We start from the raw sequence: 20,282 nt of genomic DNA, 5'->3' as shown, positions 1-20,282 counted from the left end.
GGGAGAGATACCTGGCCCTATAAAACTCTTCCTTCCAGGCCAGTCTGGCAATCTGAGCAACTGGCCACATTGAGTTACAACACAGATTCTCTCACACCTTGGACCAGCCCTGCCCTGCCTTACTCCACTTTGCTTCATCTATCCAATCTGGTTTTTGACTTCCAGCCTGTCTGTGACTACAACAACTGCTTCTGGCCTTTGGTTCCTGTTTGCTGGATCTCCGACCTCCGTCCCCTGTGCTCATCGCCTTACCCATGTCAGACTCAAGACTCTGTGGTAGCCTGTTGCAAACTAAGCCCCAGGCCTGACACGTAAGAGTCTGCCTTTGGATTGAAACATCAGGTGTGCCTCAGTTGTGCCTGGAGAACAGTGCCACTGCCTTGTTTATGGTTGATTTCAACAAACCAAGGGGAAAACATCATCCAACTGCATAACTCCAAGTGAGTTTGAATGTTTGGTCACATGAAGCAGGGTCACTGAAAGTACATGTTCATATTGTCTCTTTTGCATTTCCAGCTTCACCTCCCACCTGTACTCTTTTAAGTTTAAGAGAATCTCATCTTGATGTTCTTCAAGAGAATTGATGTTGACATTTTCGCTGAAGAGCAAGGGCAAAGTGCTTTTTTCTGAATGGTCTCTATAACGCCATAGAAATCTCGCATAATTGTGCTAGCCTATCGCGTGAAAAAACAGGGACGCAAATGGCGTAGTGGACACCATTTGCGGCCGGAGTTAGCCCAGTGATACGGCACGGCAATGGCAGCCAGCTGTATCGCCAGCGATACGGACCCGGCAGCCGGCTCCGCAGGGTTGCTGTGGAGCAGAGCTGGCCTGGACGGATTCCGAGGGGAGCGACGGATCGTCTCCCCCCAAGGGTGGATTCCCACCCAGACCAGCAGTTAGGGAATCCGCCCATCCCTAATCTGCCTGTCTGCCTCCAGAAAGATAGAGCCAAGGAACCTCCTGACTCCTGATTCAGCAATAAAATTACACAAATTTGATATTTTAAACACACACACACACACACACACTCACACACCTCAGTTGTCACAAGTATAGGGCATAATTTATTTACCAACACAGCCCTGCTCATCTCCCACACTAGCAGAGGAGCTGGTTTTCACTGTCGTTTCTGCTTCTTTAACCCAGATTCTTCCAGCCATGCTAACTTGGACACTGAAAGGTTGTGGGACTTGTTCTGAAGTTACACCAGAGAGCAAACAGCTTCCTGCATAATGTAACACATGAGAACTTTTGCAGTACTTCAAGGCCAGAGAACCCCATTACAACTTGTCAACATTTGACCTCGTGCAAAAAATGGGTCACACAGAAATTCACCCAGTTTATTCCTGCCTCAAGACAACCATGGGAGATCACTGCCCTCCATTATCATAGGCTTTGCTTGATACTGAAGCTTGATCACAGTGAGATCTCCATCAGCTAGGGAGACAAGGCACATGGGCAATTCTCCACGGTGTAACAGGAGCACTAAAAGCTCTCAGTGCTGCAAGGAAAGATTCCTGCTGCAGAAGAACAGTCTCCACTAGCACCTATTCATGACGCTGCTCTTCAGGGCTGACTTGTACTGAGAAAGACTACTGGCGCATCTAACCTAGTATGGTTAAGGATAGATGAATCACCCTGCGCCCGCCCCACATGCAGCTCACCAAACTGCCACCACTTGCCTGCCCCTGTTTGGTTCACTGGGTCAGCTGCTGAGTGGTCCACGGGCGCCCAGCAAGTGGACACAGGCACCCGACTCCTCAGTGAGCCGCTATTTTGCATAAAAATGGCGGCTCGTTTTCTGTAAAAGATGTCTTATGCAAAAAGCGGCCGTAAAGCGGCCATGTATGCAATCTTGAGTACATGGCCACTATACGGCAGGCATTTGTGTAAGACATCTTTTATGGAAAACAACAAGCTGCCGTTTCTATGCAAAATGGCAGCTTGCTGAGGAGTTGGGCACTCACGTCCACTCAATGGGTGCCCGCAGACTGTCCAGCAGCTTGCCCAGGGAACCAAACAGGGTGGATAAGAGAGGCAGTCCACAGACAGGAGTCTAGGAAGCTAGGAGGGGAGAGTCCACTGGACTCCACCCCCTTCTCAGACTCCTATGACATCCCTAAGTATTGTCAACTCTGACAAGCAGCAGATTCTCAGGTCTTAGGCAGAAGGTCTTTCTCAGCCTTGCTGCCCAGGGTCCATGGATATGAGGGTGCCAAGGACAGGGGAACCTGTCAACTTTGATTTCATCAAGCTTCTCATTCTGTCCCAGTGCTATGCAAATTCCCACACACACCCCAACGCAGAAATTCAGACATACTTTTGAGCATGTTTTTCAAAATATATGCATTGTTGTACAAGTGCATTTACTGACAAGCACATTCTGTGCACAATTTGAAAATGTGCACATTTTTCTTTGAGCATTTTTCAAATGAGTACATGATGTCAAACACATTTCTTTTTTCTTTGAGAAACACATCACAACCCTGGAAGTTGTGACTGCCAGTTGCATTCAGATCTGAGTTCAGTTTTGGGATGTGCAAATATGATAACCTCACATTAAAATGCAAACTCAGAGAAGTTTTTACACATCCCTACCAAAGACTGAATCCCGGGATTCTCTGCACACAAAACATGTGTTATACTTAGTGGCTTACAGCTCCACCTATTCGACAGGCATACGCTGAACAGAATAAACACTTGAATTTCAAACCGAGAAATTCTGCAATCAGAATGATATGGAAATCAAACAACATTGCATATAACTTTACACAATTATTTGGTTTTCATTAAGCGCTGGGAAAAACAGAAGAGCCAAGCAGCAGTTAGGGATATGTAAATAGGGATGTGCGAACCCACAATTTTTTTTCAGGGTGAGCAGTAGGACGCTTACACATAGGGATGTCACGAGTGCCTGACTTAGTCCAGGAGGTTGGCAAAATCCCTCACGCCCAGCCCCCCAGCCTCTGCTCACCATATGCCAAGCCACTTGCCTCCCGCTTGCCCCCCCCCCGGACCTGCACTCAAGGCCCCAGGAGCTCAGCAAGGTGCCCGCGCCAACCCTGGTCCCATCCAGCGAGCACCCACCATTATGCCGCTTTTTTTCTTACGAAAAAAGGGAGCTTAAAAAATGTGCACATTTTAATATGCACAGTTTTTTTTGCTCCCTTATTTTCATAAAAAAAAGGCAAGCAGCAAAATGGCTCGCACTAGCCGGAAGAGGCCGGGGTGAGTGTGAGGAGCGTCCAGGCACCACCTCCGGGCGCCACCTCCCACCAGGTGCCACCTCCAGCCTCTGCTGCCCGGGCGGCTGTCAAGGACAGCCGCCCAGGCAGCCAAGTCCGAGCTGTTCTTAGTGCCCAAGCTCCAGTTCTGAGAACTGAGCTCCAGAGCACTCATTGGCTGGGCCCGTCAGTGCCCTGGCATATGGTGAGCAGAGGCCGGGGGGCTGGGTGTGAGGGATTTTGCCAGCCTCCTGGACTAAGTCAGGCACTCGCGACATCCCTATGTGTAAGCGTCCTACTGCTCACCCTGAAAAAAAATTGTGGTTTTCGAGTGTTCGTATTGAACACTCAATAAACCCTCAAGGGGATTTCCAAGTGTTCAGTATAATTTAGCCAACACTCTTCCTTCCCTGCCAGCTTCCCCTTCCCTAAGCCAAAAAACACTTTACACTGGGGAAGAGAGAGGGTCTGTAGGTGGTGTAGGGCTCCCATGGGCACAGGAGAAATGCAGCAAATGACCTGCGCAGCATCATTGCCTGCTGGGGACCATGGAGCTTGTAGTTGATTCCCATGTTCTTCAGCAGTAAAAGATGTTCCACATGTCAGTTGCCATTGAGGACAGGCCCTGGGAGGCCTCTTCTGTGTCAATAGGAGCCTTCTGCCACCTGCTTCCCCGAGATAAAGCATTAATTTCTTGGAAAAGGGAGGTGGGAGCTAGCAAGGAAGGAACACAGGAGCCTAGGAAACTGCCTTACACTGAGTCAGACCATCATCATCATCAACATTTCTATACTGCCCCGTTGCCAAAGAGCTTTAGAGAGATTAAAACATTAAAATACAATATACAGGGTTTAAAAGCCATTTATATAAAACACAGAGATAATATACACAAAGACAACATATAACTACAAACAACTTTGAACAGTCAGTCATAACCAAAAACAGATCCAGGACCGATTAAAAACTCATCTTGTGCTGCCAAATGCCTGAAAGAAGAGCAAGGTCTTAACCCGGTGCTAAGAAGACAACAATGTTGGCTCTAAGTAGGCTTCATCACGGAAATCATTCCACAGGTGGGGGGGCCACCACCGAGAATGCCCTCTCCCTCACTGCCACCTTCTAAGCTTCCCTCGGAGACGGCATCTGGAGGAGAACCTTAGCTGTTGAACATAGAGTACAGGTGGGTTCATTTTGGGAGAGGCACTCCATCAGGTATTGCAGTCCCAAGCTGTGTAGGGCTTTATAGGTTAAAATCAGCCACCTTGAATTGAACTCGGGAGTATATAGGCCGTCAGTGCAAGCAGTTCATTAGTCCATCTCGCCCAGTACTATCAACGCTGACTGGCAGTGGCTTTCCAGGGTTTCAGGCAAGATCTCCTAGCCCTACCTGCAGATGTCAGGAATTGAACCTGGGATCTTCTACATCTAAAGCATACACTCTGCCATTGATGTACAGCTCCTCCCCAACGGTGGTGCAGGCAGGGGGCGAGTCCTAATTCAAATCTGGCCCTGCTCAAAGGAGGGCTGTATCCAACTTGAACTGAGTCACTATTTTGAGAGGGACTGCATTTTCAAGCCCTATCCCTTCTTTCACCCGATTTCTACATTGTCCACAGGAAATCTCGTTTAGGGATGTCCGTCCCTGGGAAATCCATGTCCGTTTTGGCTTGATGGAGTTCCCCAGAGTGCCCGACTTGGCTCACATTTGTGGGCTGAGCCACGGAGCTTTCCCAAAATCCAGGAACTTTTCGTGTATGTTTCATTTGCACAAAGAGAGATTTGCGTGAATTTGCAGAAAATGGACCAAAGTCGGCAGGGAGAGGCAAATCAAGGGAAACTCATCAAGCTCCACCCCACAAACAGATTCTTCCAACAGCCCTAATCTCATTCAGCCTGTTTGGTCCTGCTTAGGATGAAGCTTAAACTACACCTCAAATGCTGAAAGCCCGTTTTGATAAATATATCTAAATACTTAATACCAGCATTTCAAAGCATCTCCCCTTATTCTCTTAGCTTTGCTTTGCTCGTGAGTCATACAGGGATTTGTGGGTGAGCACTTCAGTGTTTGGTGAAAGGGTGCAAAATCTCTCATTCTGACATTTTCAGAAGTTGCTGAATAAAGTTATCTGACATCCCTAAGGAAAGGGAGGGTAGGAGACTTGACTTTTAAGAAGCTTCCATTCCAAGCCCATCTCCTCTAGCACCAACTTCTAATTAACTGCTCCAGATGTCTCAAGCAGCAAGTGCACTGATAACACCACACCATCCAATACTCTTAGAAATATTTTTGAGGGCTTATCAAGCATGTGAAATCCAGACAGCTGAGATAACTCCACAGAAAAAGAGCGAGACCCTGCTTTTATTGCAACATAAAACCCTCCATCTAAATGTTTTAATCCAACTGGCAGACATCTTAATGCGTTCCTGAATATTTTCCTTTCCTGAATGACAGAGTATTAAAAGCAAACTCGCATAAGGGCTCTTTTTCCATACCTTGTTCTTAGATTTCCCTGCTGGGGCAACCCATCGTAGACAGATAACACGTCGAAATCTTCCTCTAGCGCAAAGGACTGGAAAACAAGCTGTACTCTGTTCTGCTCCAAGGCGGTGATTGTCCATGTACAGTTTGCATAATTTGGATAGCCGTACGGGAATCCCGGACTCTGTATCGTCCCGTTTGGACCTCGCAAAACGTAACTGCAGTTCTGGGCTGAGAGAAGAGGAAAAGAGCAAAGACAAAATTAATCGGACTATTGCTACAGGATTTCAACTGGGGAACTCAAGAGCCACTGCTGAATCAACATATGCCCCCCAAATCCAATCGTAGTGGTGACTGGCTCCCTTAGATTCAGTGACCACAAATCAACTCAGAGTTGGCGCACTTTATTTATTTATTTATTTATTACATTTCTGTACCGCCCGATAGCCAAAGCTTTGTTGATTTCAGCGAGCGTAATCCATGTGGGATTAGGACAACTTTGTGGAACTCACATCTGCGAGAAGGGTGACGCCCCAGGTGGGATCTGAAGCCAAGTGACACAGCTAACTTGCAGACGCTGAGCCACTGTGGGTCTGCTCAGAATCTGGATGGGAGATGGCCTGCAGGAAATATCCCACCTACTCCACCCCATGATTCTAGTTTTGTTTACTCCCTGAACATGCTGAATGTTCAGCCATTTTAATTTTAAAACTCCCCAGTCTGATCAGGGGTGGGATGGGCTTTTTAAAGATCTCTTTCCTTTCTGCCTGCTGCCGTTCTTCAAAATGCTTGCAAGTGGTGCCTGTACACCAAGCTGCTGCTGGTTAAACTCCCCACCCCCCACCCCAGAACGAAATATTTACATTATTTTATTATTACATTTATATCCTTCCCCCTCCCCCTCCTGTAAGGAACCCAAGGCAGCTTACATGGGCCTCCTCTTCCTCTCCATTTTATCCTCACAACAACCCTGCAAGGTAGGGTAGGCTGAGAATCAGTGACTAGCCTGAAGTCACCCAGTGAGCTTCACAGCCGAGTGGGGACTAGAAACTGGATCTCCCAAGTCCCAGTCTGACACTCTAACCGCTACACCACGCTGAGCATTCATTACAGCAGGGGCAGGCAGCCCTAGAGTTGTATGCGTCCCTCGGCCTAAGTCCATGCAGTTTTGGAAGCCCTCTGCAAGCCATCCGTTCAGACCTCAGGGAGAAACAATAACTCCCTCCCTCAGCAGCCCACTGGGCAGGGAGGAAGAGGGAATGAGGCGGTGGGGGAGAGAAGTGGCTGTCAGGAAAGGAGCGAGGGAGAGAGAAAAGAGGATGGCAGAAACAGAGAGAGAGAGAGAGAGAGAGAGAGAGAGAGAGGCCCACTGCTGGCTTAGTCTCTGTGGGCAGGGGAACTATAGGGCTCCAAGTCAAGTGGGGCGTCAAATTCGAGGAAAAAACACACACACACATAAAAAACAACAACACCCCTTAGTTTTCTGATAGTTCCTTACTTCTTTCTATAGTGCATGTGTGGTGGTAATGGCAGTTAAAACAGAACACAGTAATGGATGATTTGGGATTGTAATTAACATTTTAAATGCACCTCTTTAACGAGCTTCCGCCGTGCATTAAAAACGTGGCTGTTCAGGCAGGCATTTGGGGTGGGTTAGGGTAATTTTAGAAAATGTAGGATTTTATTGTTTTAGACGGTTTTATGGTACGCTCTGTACATCGCCCAGAGTGGCTGGGTGACCAGGCAGATGGGCGATTAATAAATTTAATAAACAAACAAACAGTATTTGAAATGGGGCTGAAATATCATCTAGCTGTCCTGTACAAATCTATTCTGAAAATTCCATGTCTCTATTTTGTCTGATCTCAGAAACATTGGTTGGACAGGCAGACAGATGGAAAAACGAAATAATTATGCCTCTGTTTATATAAATATGCTTTAAAAACATTAAATGGAAAATAGAGGCAAAACGTTCCCCACTGTACCAAAAACCTCAACATAGATCAGCCCTACAGGCTAGATTTCCAGGGCACCTGGTATTAAACACTGAGGCACACCTCTCTTAGATAGCACCTGGCTTGGCCCGAATATTGCAGGTGAGGTTCTATATTGAGTCCTCCAAGGAACCTCACCTGCAATATTCGGCCCAAACCAGGTGTTATTTAGGAGAGGTGTGCCTGAGTATTTAATACCAGGTGCCCTGGAAATCTAGCCTGTGGTTTTTCCCCTTACAGGGTGGGGCACCGATTGCATGGGTTGCCCAAGGCTCGATTTGTCTGTGAAGCTACCTTGCCCCCGCCCCGCACAATTTACCCCCGATGGAATGCAGCCCTCAACAGAAAAAAGGTTCCCCACCCCTGTGTTAGAGCAAGCCATTATTTGATTGACCGGCTTTGGCACCAAAACCGAACCAAGGCAATAATTTACAGCATGTCTGTATTTTGAAAGACGGAGATCTGGATTCTTTTCTATTTCTGATTGCTGGAACTCGTGCCTCCCCCTCGGCTGCCACATTTATCTCAAGAGGGGATCCTGACTGTAGCTGAATTATGCAAATGATCATATTTATTAGGAAGACTGCAGCGGGACAATACAATACTGAGTCATGCAGTTAAGTCAGATCAGCAGAGGGAAACTACAGTGCCTTTACAACAAAAATGCACCAAGGTGACCAATATATAAATAGCTTGCTAGACACTGCTGCAAGAAAGAGAGATCCTTATTTTTCACAGCATTCTGACAATGGCCAACCATATGCCACTGAGAAGTTCACAGTAGCATTACTTCTTCTCCCCCTAGCTAGACTGTAGATGGACAATTCACTCTATTTCTGATCTGTCTCACTTTTGCATGCGTTCTTCCATAAATCTCTTCTGCCCCATTTTGGCATTAATCTGTGGATTTTATTTTATTTTTAAATTGCATGGAAATTCAAAGCCCTATGAGGAAAGGCTGAAAGAACTGGGCATGTTTAGCCTTCAGAAGAGAAGACAGAGGGGAGATGTGATAGCTCTCTTCAAATACTTGAAATATTGTCACAGAGACGAAGGCCAGGATCTCTTCTCGATCATCTCAGAGTGCAGGATACGCAAGAATGGGCTCAAGTGACAGGAAGCCAGATTCCGGCTGAACATCAGGAAAAACTTCCTGACTGTTAGAGCAATACAACAATGGAATGAATGATCTAGGGTGGCGGTGGGCTCTCCCACACTGGAGGCATTCAAGATGAAGCTGGACAGTCATCTATCAGGGATGCTTTGACCTGGATTCCTGCATTGAGCAGGGGGTTGGACTTGATGGTCTTATAGGCCCCTTCCAACCCTACTATTCTATGATTTCTAGATGCATGTTGATACTAGGGATGTACGAAAGTCATTTACCTTTTGACGAAATGTGATTCGAGGTGGGGGGGAGGTGCCCCATCCCTCCCCCCAAAATTCTGGCCGGGGGGAGGCGCCCTGTCCCTCCCCCCTGAAATTCTGGCCGGGGGAGAGGCGACCCATCCCTCCCGCCGCGAATCCTGGCCGGCCGGGTCTGCAAATGGCGGCAGCCGTAGCTGCCACCGTTTGCGTCCCTGCAGTCAGCCGTGATAGGCTACATAAATGTTTACGTAGCCTATCATGGCTGAGTAAAACAAAAAACCGCGCGTACGCAAATGGCGGCACCCATGGGCGCCGCCATTTGCGTTCCTTATTTTGGCACGTCTAGTCTACGTAAACATTTACGTAGACTATGGCAAAAATAAGGGGAACGCAAATAGCGTAGTGTCTACGCTATTTGCGTTCCCCTTATTTTTGCCGTAGTCTACATAAATGTTTACATAGACTAAGACGTGCCAAAATAAGGAACGCAAATGGCGGTGCCCATGGGTGCCGCCATTTGCGTACGCGCATTTTTATTTTTGTTTTTTTAAATCAGCCGTGATAGGCTACGTAAAGATTTACATAGCCTATCACGGCTGACTGCAGGGACGCAAACGGCGGCGGCTACGGCCGCTGCCATTTGCATCCCTGCTAGCCAGCGGCCGGATGTTCGACCACTGGCGGAGCCGGCCGGCGGCTCCACAGAATCCCTGCAGAGCGGAGGCAGCCGGCCAGGATTCGGGGGGGGGAGGGACGGAGCGCCTCCCCCCCGGCCAGAATTTCGGGGGGAGGGACAGAGCGCCTCCCCCCTAGCATCAGCATAATCCGCGAACAGGTAAGTGACTTTCGTATATCCCTAGGTGCAACATTCTTACAAGTGCAAAAGCTGGCAGATCACCACATTTTGATCCTCACATTTGTCTGTGAGATGCGGTCATGTCTTCACTGAAGTCCCATTCATTTTCATGGGTCTCCTTTAATCAGGACTAGCATTGGATACAACCCCAAGGCAGTTCATATTGGAATTCACAAAGACTGAATTCTTCAAGCATCCCTGAGTTAGATTCATACCATGTCTGAATATGGTAGTTGTGCTTTTGGTAGTCATGACAAGTAGGGATGGGCAGATTCCCTACCTGCTGCTGCGGGGGGGGGGAATCTGCCCATGGGGGGAGGCGATCCATCCCTCCCCCTGGAATCCCCTTCGGCTCTGTGGTGATTCCGCGGAGCTGGCTGTTGGCTCCGTATCGACAGCGATATGGCCGGCCGCCATTGCTGTGCCATATTGCTAGGTTAAGGGCTGACTCCGGATTCAAATGGCGTCCACTACGCCATTTGCGTCTGTGGTTTTTCCCGCGAATCCGGCCTTATTGGAGTCCGTGGCAGGTTTCTCCACCATCCCTAATGACAAGTAGCTACTAATAAGAGCTACCCTTCTTTAGTTCATCTCATCCTTCTTTGAAGTCTTTTTATGGTAGTGGCCATGACAACATTGCTGTCTGTCACAATCGGTACCACAGACTCATGATGCTGTATTGCTCTGAGGCTTTGAACTCTTAACTTAGAGGTGCCAAGATAGTAATAAATCAGATCCAGGTTTACTTACAAGGAGTACTTTATTGAGTAACTTACAGCACATAGGCGTACCCAAAGGTTGGATCAGACAGCTTCTCTGAATCCAGAGCCATGGGGTACAATGGGTCTTATACCATACATGTTAGCAGTGAGGCAGCAAGTGCCACCTAGCGTTCATCCCAGCATAGGCTAGAAGTGTTTGGTTCTCAGCACAGCCACCTGCAGCTTTCAGACAAACAAACTTCGCTTCCCAGGTACATCTTGATATCGGCTTTTGACTCATCTCAACATGCTCAGAGGCCTACTAGCAAGGGAATCACACCAATAATGAACTTAAGCAAGCATTATGGATCTCTAGGACCCTCTAACACTACAAGTGATTTGGTTATGTTCCTGGGGCGAATACATATGTGTTGAATGAAAATATAGTAACAGCTCTGGGAATCCAAAATAAAAAAGTATCACATCAGCCTCCAGAGGTTTGTGGGAGATTTTTATGAGCATTCTAAAGGCCCCTGCTGGAGTGATCTGTAGGCAAAAAAAGTTCCGTAGGAAAGGGGCCATCACAAAAAAGCCTCCCTCCTTCTGGTTCCCCAACTAGCCTCAGAAGACAAAAGTATCTGGAGCAAAAGCTCACTTGAAGATCTCGGCATGGGGAGGGTTGTCATACAATGGGCAGCACTGTGTAAAACACTCACTCAATAGCAACCTATCATCAATTGTTTTGTTTGTTTGATTTTTGAAGAAGGATGAATAATATTGCACAACTGATGTCTGTATAAGCCTCAGCAATATTGCCTGCAAATCCACCCAGCCAATTCCACCAATGGTTTACCAAGCTGAAGAGTCTCCTCAGGGCTTAAACCTAAAGCCAGAAATCGGTTTTTCTGCTCAGCCCTGTGAAATAAAAATAGAGGCCCAGTCTCAGAGGCCATCTCGTATTTTTATTTCACAGAGCTGAGCAGCAAAACTGAGGTAGTTAGGGAAGGCTGAGGTAGTGCTCCGTCTGTTATGTGTGGACAGTAGATTAACACTATGTATAAAACTGCTATTTCATATTCTGCCACTGCCCTGACATTTCCTTTATAACTGAATTCGAAAGCTAATTTCACCTAATGTGACATTTGAGGCAAATTTGGAGGCCCTTGTTCTGGCAAAAACTACAGCAGGATGTAAGGGAAAGAACAGCTTCAAAAAGACCAGAGCAATTTCTAAAGGGAAGGAAATCCAGTTGTCTCCGAATTCCACCTCAAGCAAAATTCTGAGGAGAAATCTGTAAATTCCTGCTTGGGTGAAACAGCTGAGAAATGTCAAAAGAAATTAAATGAGTTTTGATGAGATTACCAAATATTGGGGGGGGGGAGTAGGGAGTTCTAATTCTCCTCAGGTTTCAAAGGCCTGTCTGGATTGTCTTGGTGATTGCTTCAAAAGGTTATTTTTCTCCCCCTATATGGCTATCACTTTAGGCAAATAGACAACATGTATGTACTCTTTTCCTCAAGGCTGAACAGAGAGACCCAGGGGCTACCCCCCCACCATCCAAACACCCTATTTTCCATCCACCCCATCAAATTGCATTCTCATTCCTGTCAAAAATGCAGCAGTAGCACAAGGATACAGTGAGTGAAGATGGAGGATGCAATTTGACTCTACAGCATGCTTTTAATTTCAATCATCAGGAAATGTCAAAAAGATGTGAAGAAAGTAGCAATTTAGAAAGCCCTGCAGCGCCGGAGGAGTTCCTGAGAAGTCCTTCAGTTGCTGGGGCTGCATTAACTACGCGATTTTGAGGCTGCAGGCCTAGATATAAATACCACAAACAAACAGCCTCCTGTATACTGAAGGATTGATCATATTGGGGATTGAAGGATTTATTGTATCTCAGGGATTTTAAGTTGGGTTTCCTCAGAGTCACACAAAATGCTAAACTTTATACTGCTAGGGCTCTTTTGCTCTGACTTCCAGGGTGAACAAAATGGAAGCCAGGATGCGAATAGTGTCAAGTCTCTGTCTAGCTGTGAAGCTATTTGTCAGGGTAGAAACTGAGCTGATAGAGCCCCAGAGCAGTTCTGATTCTGAGGAGGATCAGCAATCCGTGGGAGAGGAGCCAGCTCATCCCTCACAGGCACAGCAGCTGGCAGAGATTCCTCCTGCCGGCATTCCTGAGATAGATAGTGATCCTAGCAGTGAGAAAGTGCGGGAACAGGGCTTGCTAGACAATTGACGCAGACGCAGGGAGCGACAAGCGATGGAGGGTGCGGAAAGGAGGCGTAGTGCCTGTTTGGCACGCAAGCAACGGCCACCTCCCATGGACCCAAGGGAAAGAGGGAGGATCTCTCCCTAGCTCATAAGTTCTGGGTCTTCAAATGACTCTCCTTCAAACGGGGATCAACTGCCTACTCGGCGCATAGGCCACTCTGCTGTTCCTTGCTTAGTCACTGGTGATTAGCATCTGGAAGAGTAATTAAGTTATAAAAGGATTAAAGCCTTGAAAAGAAACCTTTCGTCTAGGGGTGCACGAAAGGCACTTACCTGGTCTCGCAGCTTGCTTTGCGGTGGGGGGGAGGCGCTTTGCTGCTCCCCCTGAAGTTCAGGCCGGGGGGGAGGCTTCCCTCCTCACCCGGCCGAAATTCAGGCTGGGGGGGGGAGGCTTCCCACCTCGCCCGGCCGAAATTCAGGACGGGAAGAAGCGTCCCGTCTCCCCGGCCACGAACTTCAAAAGAAAAAAAAAACCGCCCCTGTGATAGGCTACGTAACGGTTAACGTAGCCTATCACGGCTAGATCTGCAAAGTCAGCCGTGATAGGCTACGTTAATCGTCACGTAGCCTATCACGGGTGACTTTGAAAAAAAAAAAAGCGCGTACACAAATGGCGGCCCCCATAGGGAGCTGCCATTCATGTTCCTTATTTGGTCCCTGTAGCCTACGGAAAGATTTACGTAGACTACGGCGAAAATAAGGGCAACGCTATTTGCCTATCACAGGGGCGTTTTTTGTTTTTTTTTACTTTTCTTGTAATGGCGGCAGCGGCAGCCGGTCGAAAGACCGGCTGCCGCCCCGGCCCCTGACGAAGACCTGCCGAACCGCCGCAAGGACCCGCCGCCGGGAGGGACATTCGTGAAAGGTAAGTCCCATCCCGGGGGGGGGGGCGGGGGGTGGAGAAGTTCTCCCCGAACAACCTTCGGAGGACTGAATGCGTTGGCGCTCGGCCCCCCGAAGTTTCGGGGAGAAATTCTCCCCCATCCCTACTTTCATCTGTGTCTTGAGTTGGCTATTGGAGTCTACTGAAAGAGGCCGCCAGGGCGCTCCTGACACTTTTAGGCTGACTTTGAGTCACTATCTCTCAGTGTATCAGAGCTGGGGACATTTGGTGGCAATGCTTCTGAAAACACCATGTGTGATGGGACCAGTCATCTTGCTATCAGGGCCTGGAAGGTCACACACCCCATTCCCACCTAAAGGGTGACTGGGGGCTGAGGTATATTGGTGATATTGTCCTCTCCAACATAGTCCTATCCAGATATGAGAGTCTTTGAGCTAATTTATGTAGCTCAGGAATGCCTGAACAAACTTCTCTAACAGATAGAATAAAAACTATAGCCTTCTGAACAAATTTCCAAGTCACCAGGGAATCTTAGTAGGAGACATTATTACAGGAATTTCTGCAGACTTTTTTTTATATAAGGAAGTATGCACAGGGCCTATCTGCAGTATGCAATGATTTAAATGTTTTGTTCTTTAATAGTGACATTCTATTTTACTTTTGTAATGTGTTGTCTTGTAATATTTTACAGCCCCCCGAAGAAGGCCTTAAAATAAAAATAGGCTGAAACACTGGGCTTTTTTACAAACAAAATCTCTGTTTCAGCATCTTGAGATGTTTCTTTTCCATTCATCGAGATACCGTGCCACAGTCTATTTTGGACTGTGCCATCTGCACTGATCTTGCAATCGTTTGGATGTGGCAAAGTGATGGGGTCACAAGCCACCCACTCCATCCTTGTGGCTTACAAATGTCAGGCATTTTGAACCAGTGCACCCAACTTTCAGAGAGAGAGAGAGAGAGAGAGAGAGAGAGAGAAAGAAAGAAAGAAAGAAAGAAAGAAAGAAAGAAAGAAACTCAGCTTGGCTACTGACCCAGTGGGCCATTTCCCAAGTTCATCCGAAAATGGTACTGCATTTATCTATGCTGCCTGTGCAGATGCCATATTTAGAATTTTTTTAATTTCTATTTTTTTTTCTTGAATTCCATATTGGAGGCCACTTCATTCTCATGCCTGAAATACTTTATTTTTAGAGTGTGTAAGAAAAAGAATGTCCCACCCTCAATGGGGCACCCCCATCTGTGTTTCTCTCTGAAGCTCTGTGCCTACTTTATCTGTTTGGAAGGAGGCATGCCCAGGTTAGTGACTCAAACAGAGGCACAACAAAGGCTCCTCTGTGGGTGGGTAGTTCTCTTGTTTCTCTGCTTCCAAGAGCAATTGGAATGATACAAAACACACCCAATGAACTGTGGCACGATAGCCGCCCCTGCGACCCACCCACACATATGACTGGAGGATGGAAGGCCAGAGAATGAATCACAGAGACACGCAGCAAGAAACCTCCCTCATATACAAACCCCTTGAATTACAGCTGAAAGTCCTGACTTCGCTCCCATCTGGATGTGTTTCCTTTCAACTTCAATGTGGTGGTGTACAGAGGCCAACTGCCAAAACAGTTATCCTTGTTCCAATATTTCTGGCCCTGATGGTATCAAGCCTAAGTAAGTGAAACTGAATTTACTCACATTTGTCCATTGCCACTTAATTTATTCTCCACTGCCTACATTTAGACTATAAGTTCCTTCGAGACAGGGACCTATCTTTCTGCTCATGAAACTCTGTAAAGCACCATATACATGGACACATAAGAATTACTCCTAAGAGACTACAGTTGTTTTCCAAAGTCCCATTTCTTTCAATGGGTCTACTCTATGTAGGACTTAGTTTGGATGTTGTTGTTGTTGTTCAGTCGTGTCCGACTCTTCATGACCCCATGGACCATAGCACGCCAGGCCTTCCTGTCCCGCGCTCTCTCCCGGAGCGTGCTCAAGTTCATATTCATTGCATCCGTGATGCTATCTAGCCATCTCATCCTCTGCCGTCCCTTTCTCCTTTTGCCTTCAGTCTTTCCCAGCATCAGGGTCTTTTCCAGGGAGTTTTCTCTTCGCATTAGGTGGCCAAAATACTGGAGCTTCAGCTTCATTATCTGTCCTTCCAATGACCACTCAGGGTTGATTTCCTTTAGGATGGACTGATTTGACCTCCTTGCAGTCCAGGGGACTCGTAAGAGTCTCCTCCAGCACCACAGTTCGAAAGCATCAATTCTTCGGCGCTCAGCCTTCCTTATAGTCCAGCTCTCACAGCCATACATTACTACTGGGAAAACCATAGCTTTGATTAGACGGACCTTTGTCGGCAAGGTGATGTCTCTGCTTCTTACTATGCTGTCTAGGTTGGCCATAGCTTTCCTCCCAAGGAGCAAGCGTCTTTTAATTTCATGGCTACAGTCACCGTCTGCGGTGATCTTGGAGCCCAAGAAAGTAAAATCTCTCACTGCTTCCATTTCTTCCCCTTCTATATGCCAGGAAGTGATGGGGCCAGATGCCATGATCTTCATTTTTTTAATGTTGAGTTTCAAACCAGCTTTTGCACTCTCCTCTTTCACCCTCAACAAGAGGCTCTTGAGATCCTCTTCGCTTTCTGCCATTAGGGTGGTATCATCTGCATATCGGAGGTTGTTGATAATTCTCCCAGCAATCTTAATTCCGACCTCTGATTCATCCAACCCGGCATTTCTCATGATGTACTCTGCATATAAGTTAAATAAGCAGGGTGACAATATGCAGCCTTGTCGTACTCCTTTCCCAATTTTGAACCAATCGGTTGTTCCATGTCTGGTTCTTACTGTTGCTTCTTGACCCTCGTACAGGTTTCTCAGGAGACAGGTAAGGTGGTCTGGTACTCCCATCACTTTAAGAATTTGCCACAGTTTGTTGTGATCCACACAATCAAAGGCTTTAGCATAGTCAATGAAGCAGAAATAGAGGTTTTTCTGGAATTCTCTTGCTTTCTCCATGATGCAGCGAATGTTGGCGATTTGATCTCTAGTTCCTCTGCCTCTTCGAAACCCAGCTTGTACTTCCGGTAGTTCTCGGTTCGCATACTGCTGAAGCCTAGCTTGTAGGATTTTGAGCATCACCTTGCTGGCATGTGAAATGAGCGCAATTGTGCGGTAGTTTGAACACTCTTTGGCGTTGCCCTTCTTTGGAATTGGAATGTAAACTGACCTTTTCCAGTCTTGTGGCCACTGTTGAGTGTTCCAGATTTGTTGACATATTGAATGCAGCACTTTAACAGCATCATCTTTTAGGATTTTAAATAGTTCGGCTGGAATACTGTCATCTCCGCTAGCTTTGTTGTTACTAATGCTTCCTAAGGCCCACTTGACTTCACTCTCTAGGATGTCCGGCTCAAGTTCAGTGACCGCACTATCATGGCTATCAGGGACATTCAGATCTTTCCTGTATAGTTCTTCTGTGTATTCTTGCCACCTCTTCTTAATCTCATCTGCTTCTGTTAGGTCCCTGCCTTCTTTGTCCTTTATCATGCCCGTCTTTGCACAAAACGTTCCCTTGAGATCTCCAATTTTCTTGAAGAGATCTCTAGTCTTTCCCATTCTGTTGTTTTCCTCAATTTCTTTGCATTGTTCATTTAAGAAGGCCTTCTTGTCTCTCCTTGCTATTCTCTGGAACTCTGCATTCAGTTGGGTATATCTTCCCCTTTCTCCCTTGCTTTTCGCTTCCCTTCTTTCGTGAGCTACTTGTAAAGCCTCATCAGACAGCCACTTTGCTTTCTTGCATTTCTTTTTCTTTGGGATGGATTTCGTTGCTGCCTCCTGAACAATGTTACGGACCTCCGTCCATAGTTCCTCAGGCACTCTGTCTATCAGGTCTAATCCCTGAAATCTATTCCTCACCTCCACTGTATATTCATCAGGGATATGATTTAGGTCATACCTGAATGGTTTAGTGGTTTTCCCGACGTTCTTCAATTTAAGCCGAAATTTTGCAAGAAGCAGCTCATGATCTGAGCCACAGTCAGCTCCAGGTCTTGTTTTTACTGACTGTATGGAGCTTCTCCATCTTTGGCTGCAAAGGACATAATCAATCTGATTTCGATATTGACCATCTGGTGACGTCCATGTGTAGAGTCGCCTCTTGTGCTGTTGGAAAAGAGTGTTTGCTATGATCAGCATGTTCTCTTGGCAAAACTCTATTAGCTTTTGTCCTGCTTCATTTTGTACACCAAGGCCATGCCTGCCTGTTATCCCGGTGATTTCTTGACTTCCTACTTTAGCATTCCAATCCCCCCTGATGAAGAGGACATCTTTTTTTGGTGTTAGTTCTAGAAGCTGTTGTAGGTCTTCATAGAACCGATCAACCTCAGCTTCTTCGGCCTCAGTGGTTGGGGCATAGACTTGAATTACTGTGATGTTGAATGGTTTGCCTTGGATTCGTACTGAGATCATTCTATCATTTTTAAGATTGTACCCCAGTACTGCTTTTCCCACCCTTTTGTTGACTATGAGTGCTACTCCATTTCTTCTAAGGGATTCTTGCCCACAATAGTAGATATGATGGTCACCTGAATTAAATTCGCCCAGGCCTGTCCATTTGAGTTCGCTGATTCCCAAGATGTCGATGTTCAATCTTGCCATCTCATGTTTGACCACCTCCAGCTTACCTTGATTCATTGATCTGACATTCCAGGTTCCTAAACAATATTGTTCTTTACAGCATCGGATTTTCTTTTCACCACCAGACACATCCACAGCTGAGTGTCCTTTCGGCTTTGGCCCAGCCGCTTCACTCTTTCTGGCGCTACTTGGAAATACCCTCTGCTCTTCCCCAGTAGCATATTGGACACCTTCCGACCTGAGGGGCTCATCTTCCGGCGTCATCTCTTTTAGCCTTGTGATACGTTCCATGGGGTTTTCTTGGCAAGAATACTGGAGTGGGTTGCCATTTCCTTCTCCAGTGGACCACATTTTGTCAGAACTCTCTGCCATGACCTGTCCGTCTTGGGTGGCCCTGCACGGCATAGCTTATGGCTTCACTGAGTTACGCAAGCCCCTTCACCACAACAAGGCAGTGATCCATGAAGGGGAGTTTGGATGTTACCCATCATTTGGAAACTACTGCTCTGCACCATGCATAAAGGAGGTGTGTGGCACATGGTGCACAGTGTAGATGGTAGAAGACTGGGATGCACATCTCATCGCATGTTAGAGCCTACTCTGTGCAGGCAGCAAATACATTTTTCTTGCCTGCTATTATTGCATCTGCAAAGTGTTGGCCAATAGAGCTATTCTGAGTGGTGAAAGGCCTACTACATTTCATCCTACAAGTGCACTTGGAGGGACCCTCAGTAGCCTGCTGTGGCCAAATTGCAAAACACTTTGCAGATAAAATCACTTGGATTCATTCAGTCTTGGACTCCAGTTTTGGTGCAGAATTAGAACTGAGAATTGCTATGGCACCATCTGGTTAGGTTTCAATGGATGCTTTTCAGCTTGTTCTCCCTGAGGATGTAGACAGGTGGTTGGGAGTTGGAGGCCCCCTAAGTACATGCTTATCCATCCTGGCAGATTCAGGTAGCCAGAGCAGACTTTAATTTTCCTATTTGGGTCTCTGAAGGTGACCAATGCCTCATTAAGAGAGGGGTTACCCTTGGGGTTAACCTTGAAGAAGGTTTGGAAGCTGTAGCTGGTGCAGAATGCGGCGGCTCGCCTGATTAAAGGCAGCCGCCAGTGTGATCACATTACTCCGGTACTGAAGGAGTTGCACTGGTTACCAGTGGTTTTCTGGGCCAAATTCAAGGGGTTGGTTTTGACCTTTAAAACCCTATATGGTTCTGGCCCAGCCTATCTCAAGGAGCGCCTCCAGTAACACCAGACAGGCTGCTCAACAATATCAGCCTCGGATGGCCTTCTCTCTGTCCCATCAGCCAGGACAGCTAGGCTGGTGAGGACAAGGGAGAGGGCCTTCTCTGTGGTGGCCACCACTCTGTGGAAGTCCCTCCCTAGGGAACTCTGCCATGCTCCCCCCTTTAATGAGCTTCTGCCATGCATTAAAAATGTGGTTGTTCAGGCAGGCATTTGGGGTGGGTTAGGGTATTTTTAGAAATACAATGTTTTAATGTAGAATTTTATTGTTTTAAACTGCTGTATAACTGTTGTATAACTTTTGTTTAACTGTTTAAACTAATGGGATGACCGACCAGATGGGTGATTAGGAAATTTAATAAAATAAATAAATAAATAAATAAATATTTCCTGTCTGGTTTCTGGTCCAGTTTTGGAACCAAAACTGGGTTGGATGCCCTGGTAGATGATCTGAACCAGGAGTTAGATGAGGGAAGTGCAACCTGTTGTTTCTCCTGGACTTCTCAGAGGCTTCAGTACCAATAGCCATGGTTTCTTCTGGTCTGCCTGGAGGACTGGGGCTATGGGCTGCTATGGGCCACTATCATTCAGTGGTTCTGCTATTTCCTAGAAGGCCAACACCAGAAGGTGGTGCTGGAAGACAACTGTTCT

General features: G+C 46.9%; 1 protein-coding gene across 2 annotated transcripts in view; it reads right to left on the bottom strand.

Annotated features, from left to right (window-relative positions):
• CSMD2 (CUB and Sushi multiple domains 2) overlaps positions 1-20,282 on the bottom strand; it is a 916,430-nt gene that overhangs the window by 802,424 nt on the left and 93,724 nt on the right. For both annotated transcript variants that reach the window (XM_084814421.1, XM_084814422.1), the window contains exon 2: positions 5,721-5,937. In XM_084814421.1, coding sequence (XP_084670547.1) covers positions 5,721-5,937 — 217 coding nt within the window. The remainder of the gene's footprint in view (positions 1-5,720; positions 5,938-20,282) is intronic.

This window comes from Heloderma suspectum, chromosome 10, assembly GCF_057233095.1.
Source record: "Heloderma suspectum isolate Gila_16-S chromosome 10, 16-S_ref, whole genome shotgun sequence".
Lineage (NCBI taxonomy): Eukaryota > Metazoa > Chordata > Lepidosauria > Squamata > Helodermatidae > Heloderma > Heloderma suspectum.
Note: the sequence above shows the minus strand (reverse complement) of the source record. Positions and strands in the feature narration are given on the sequence as shown.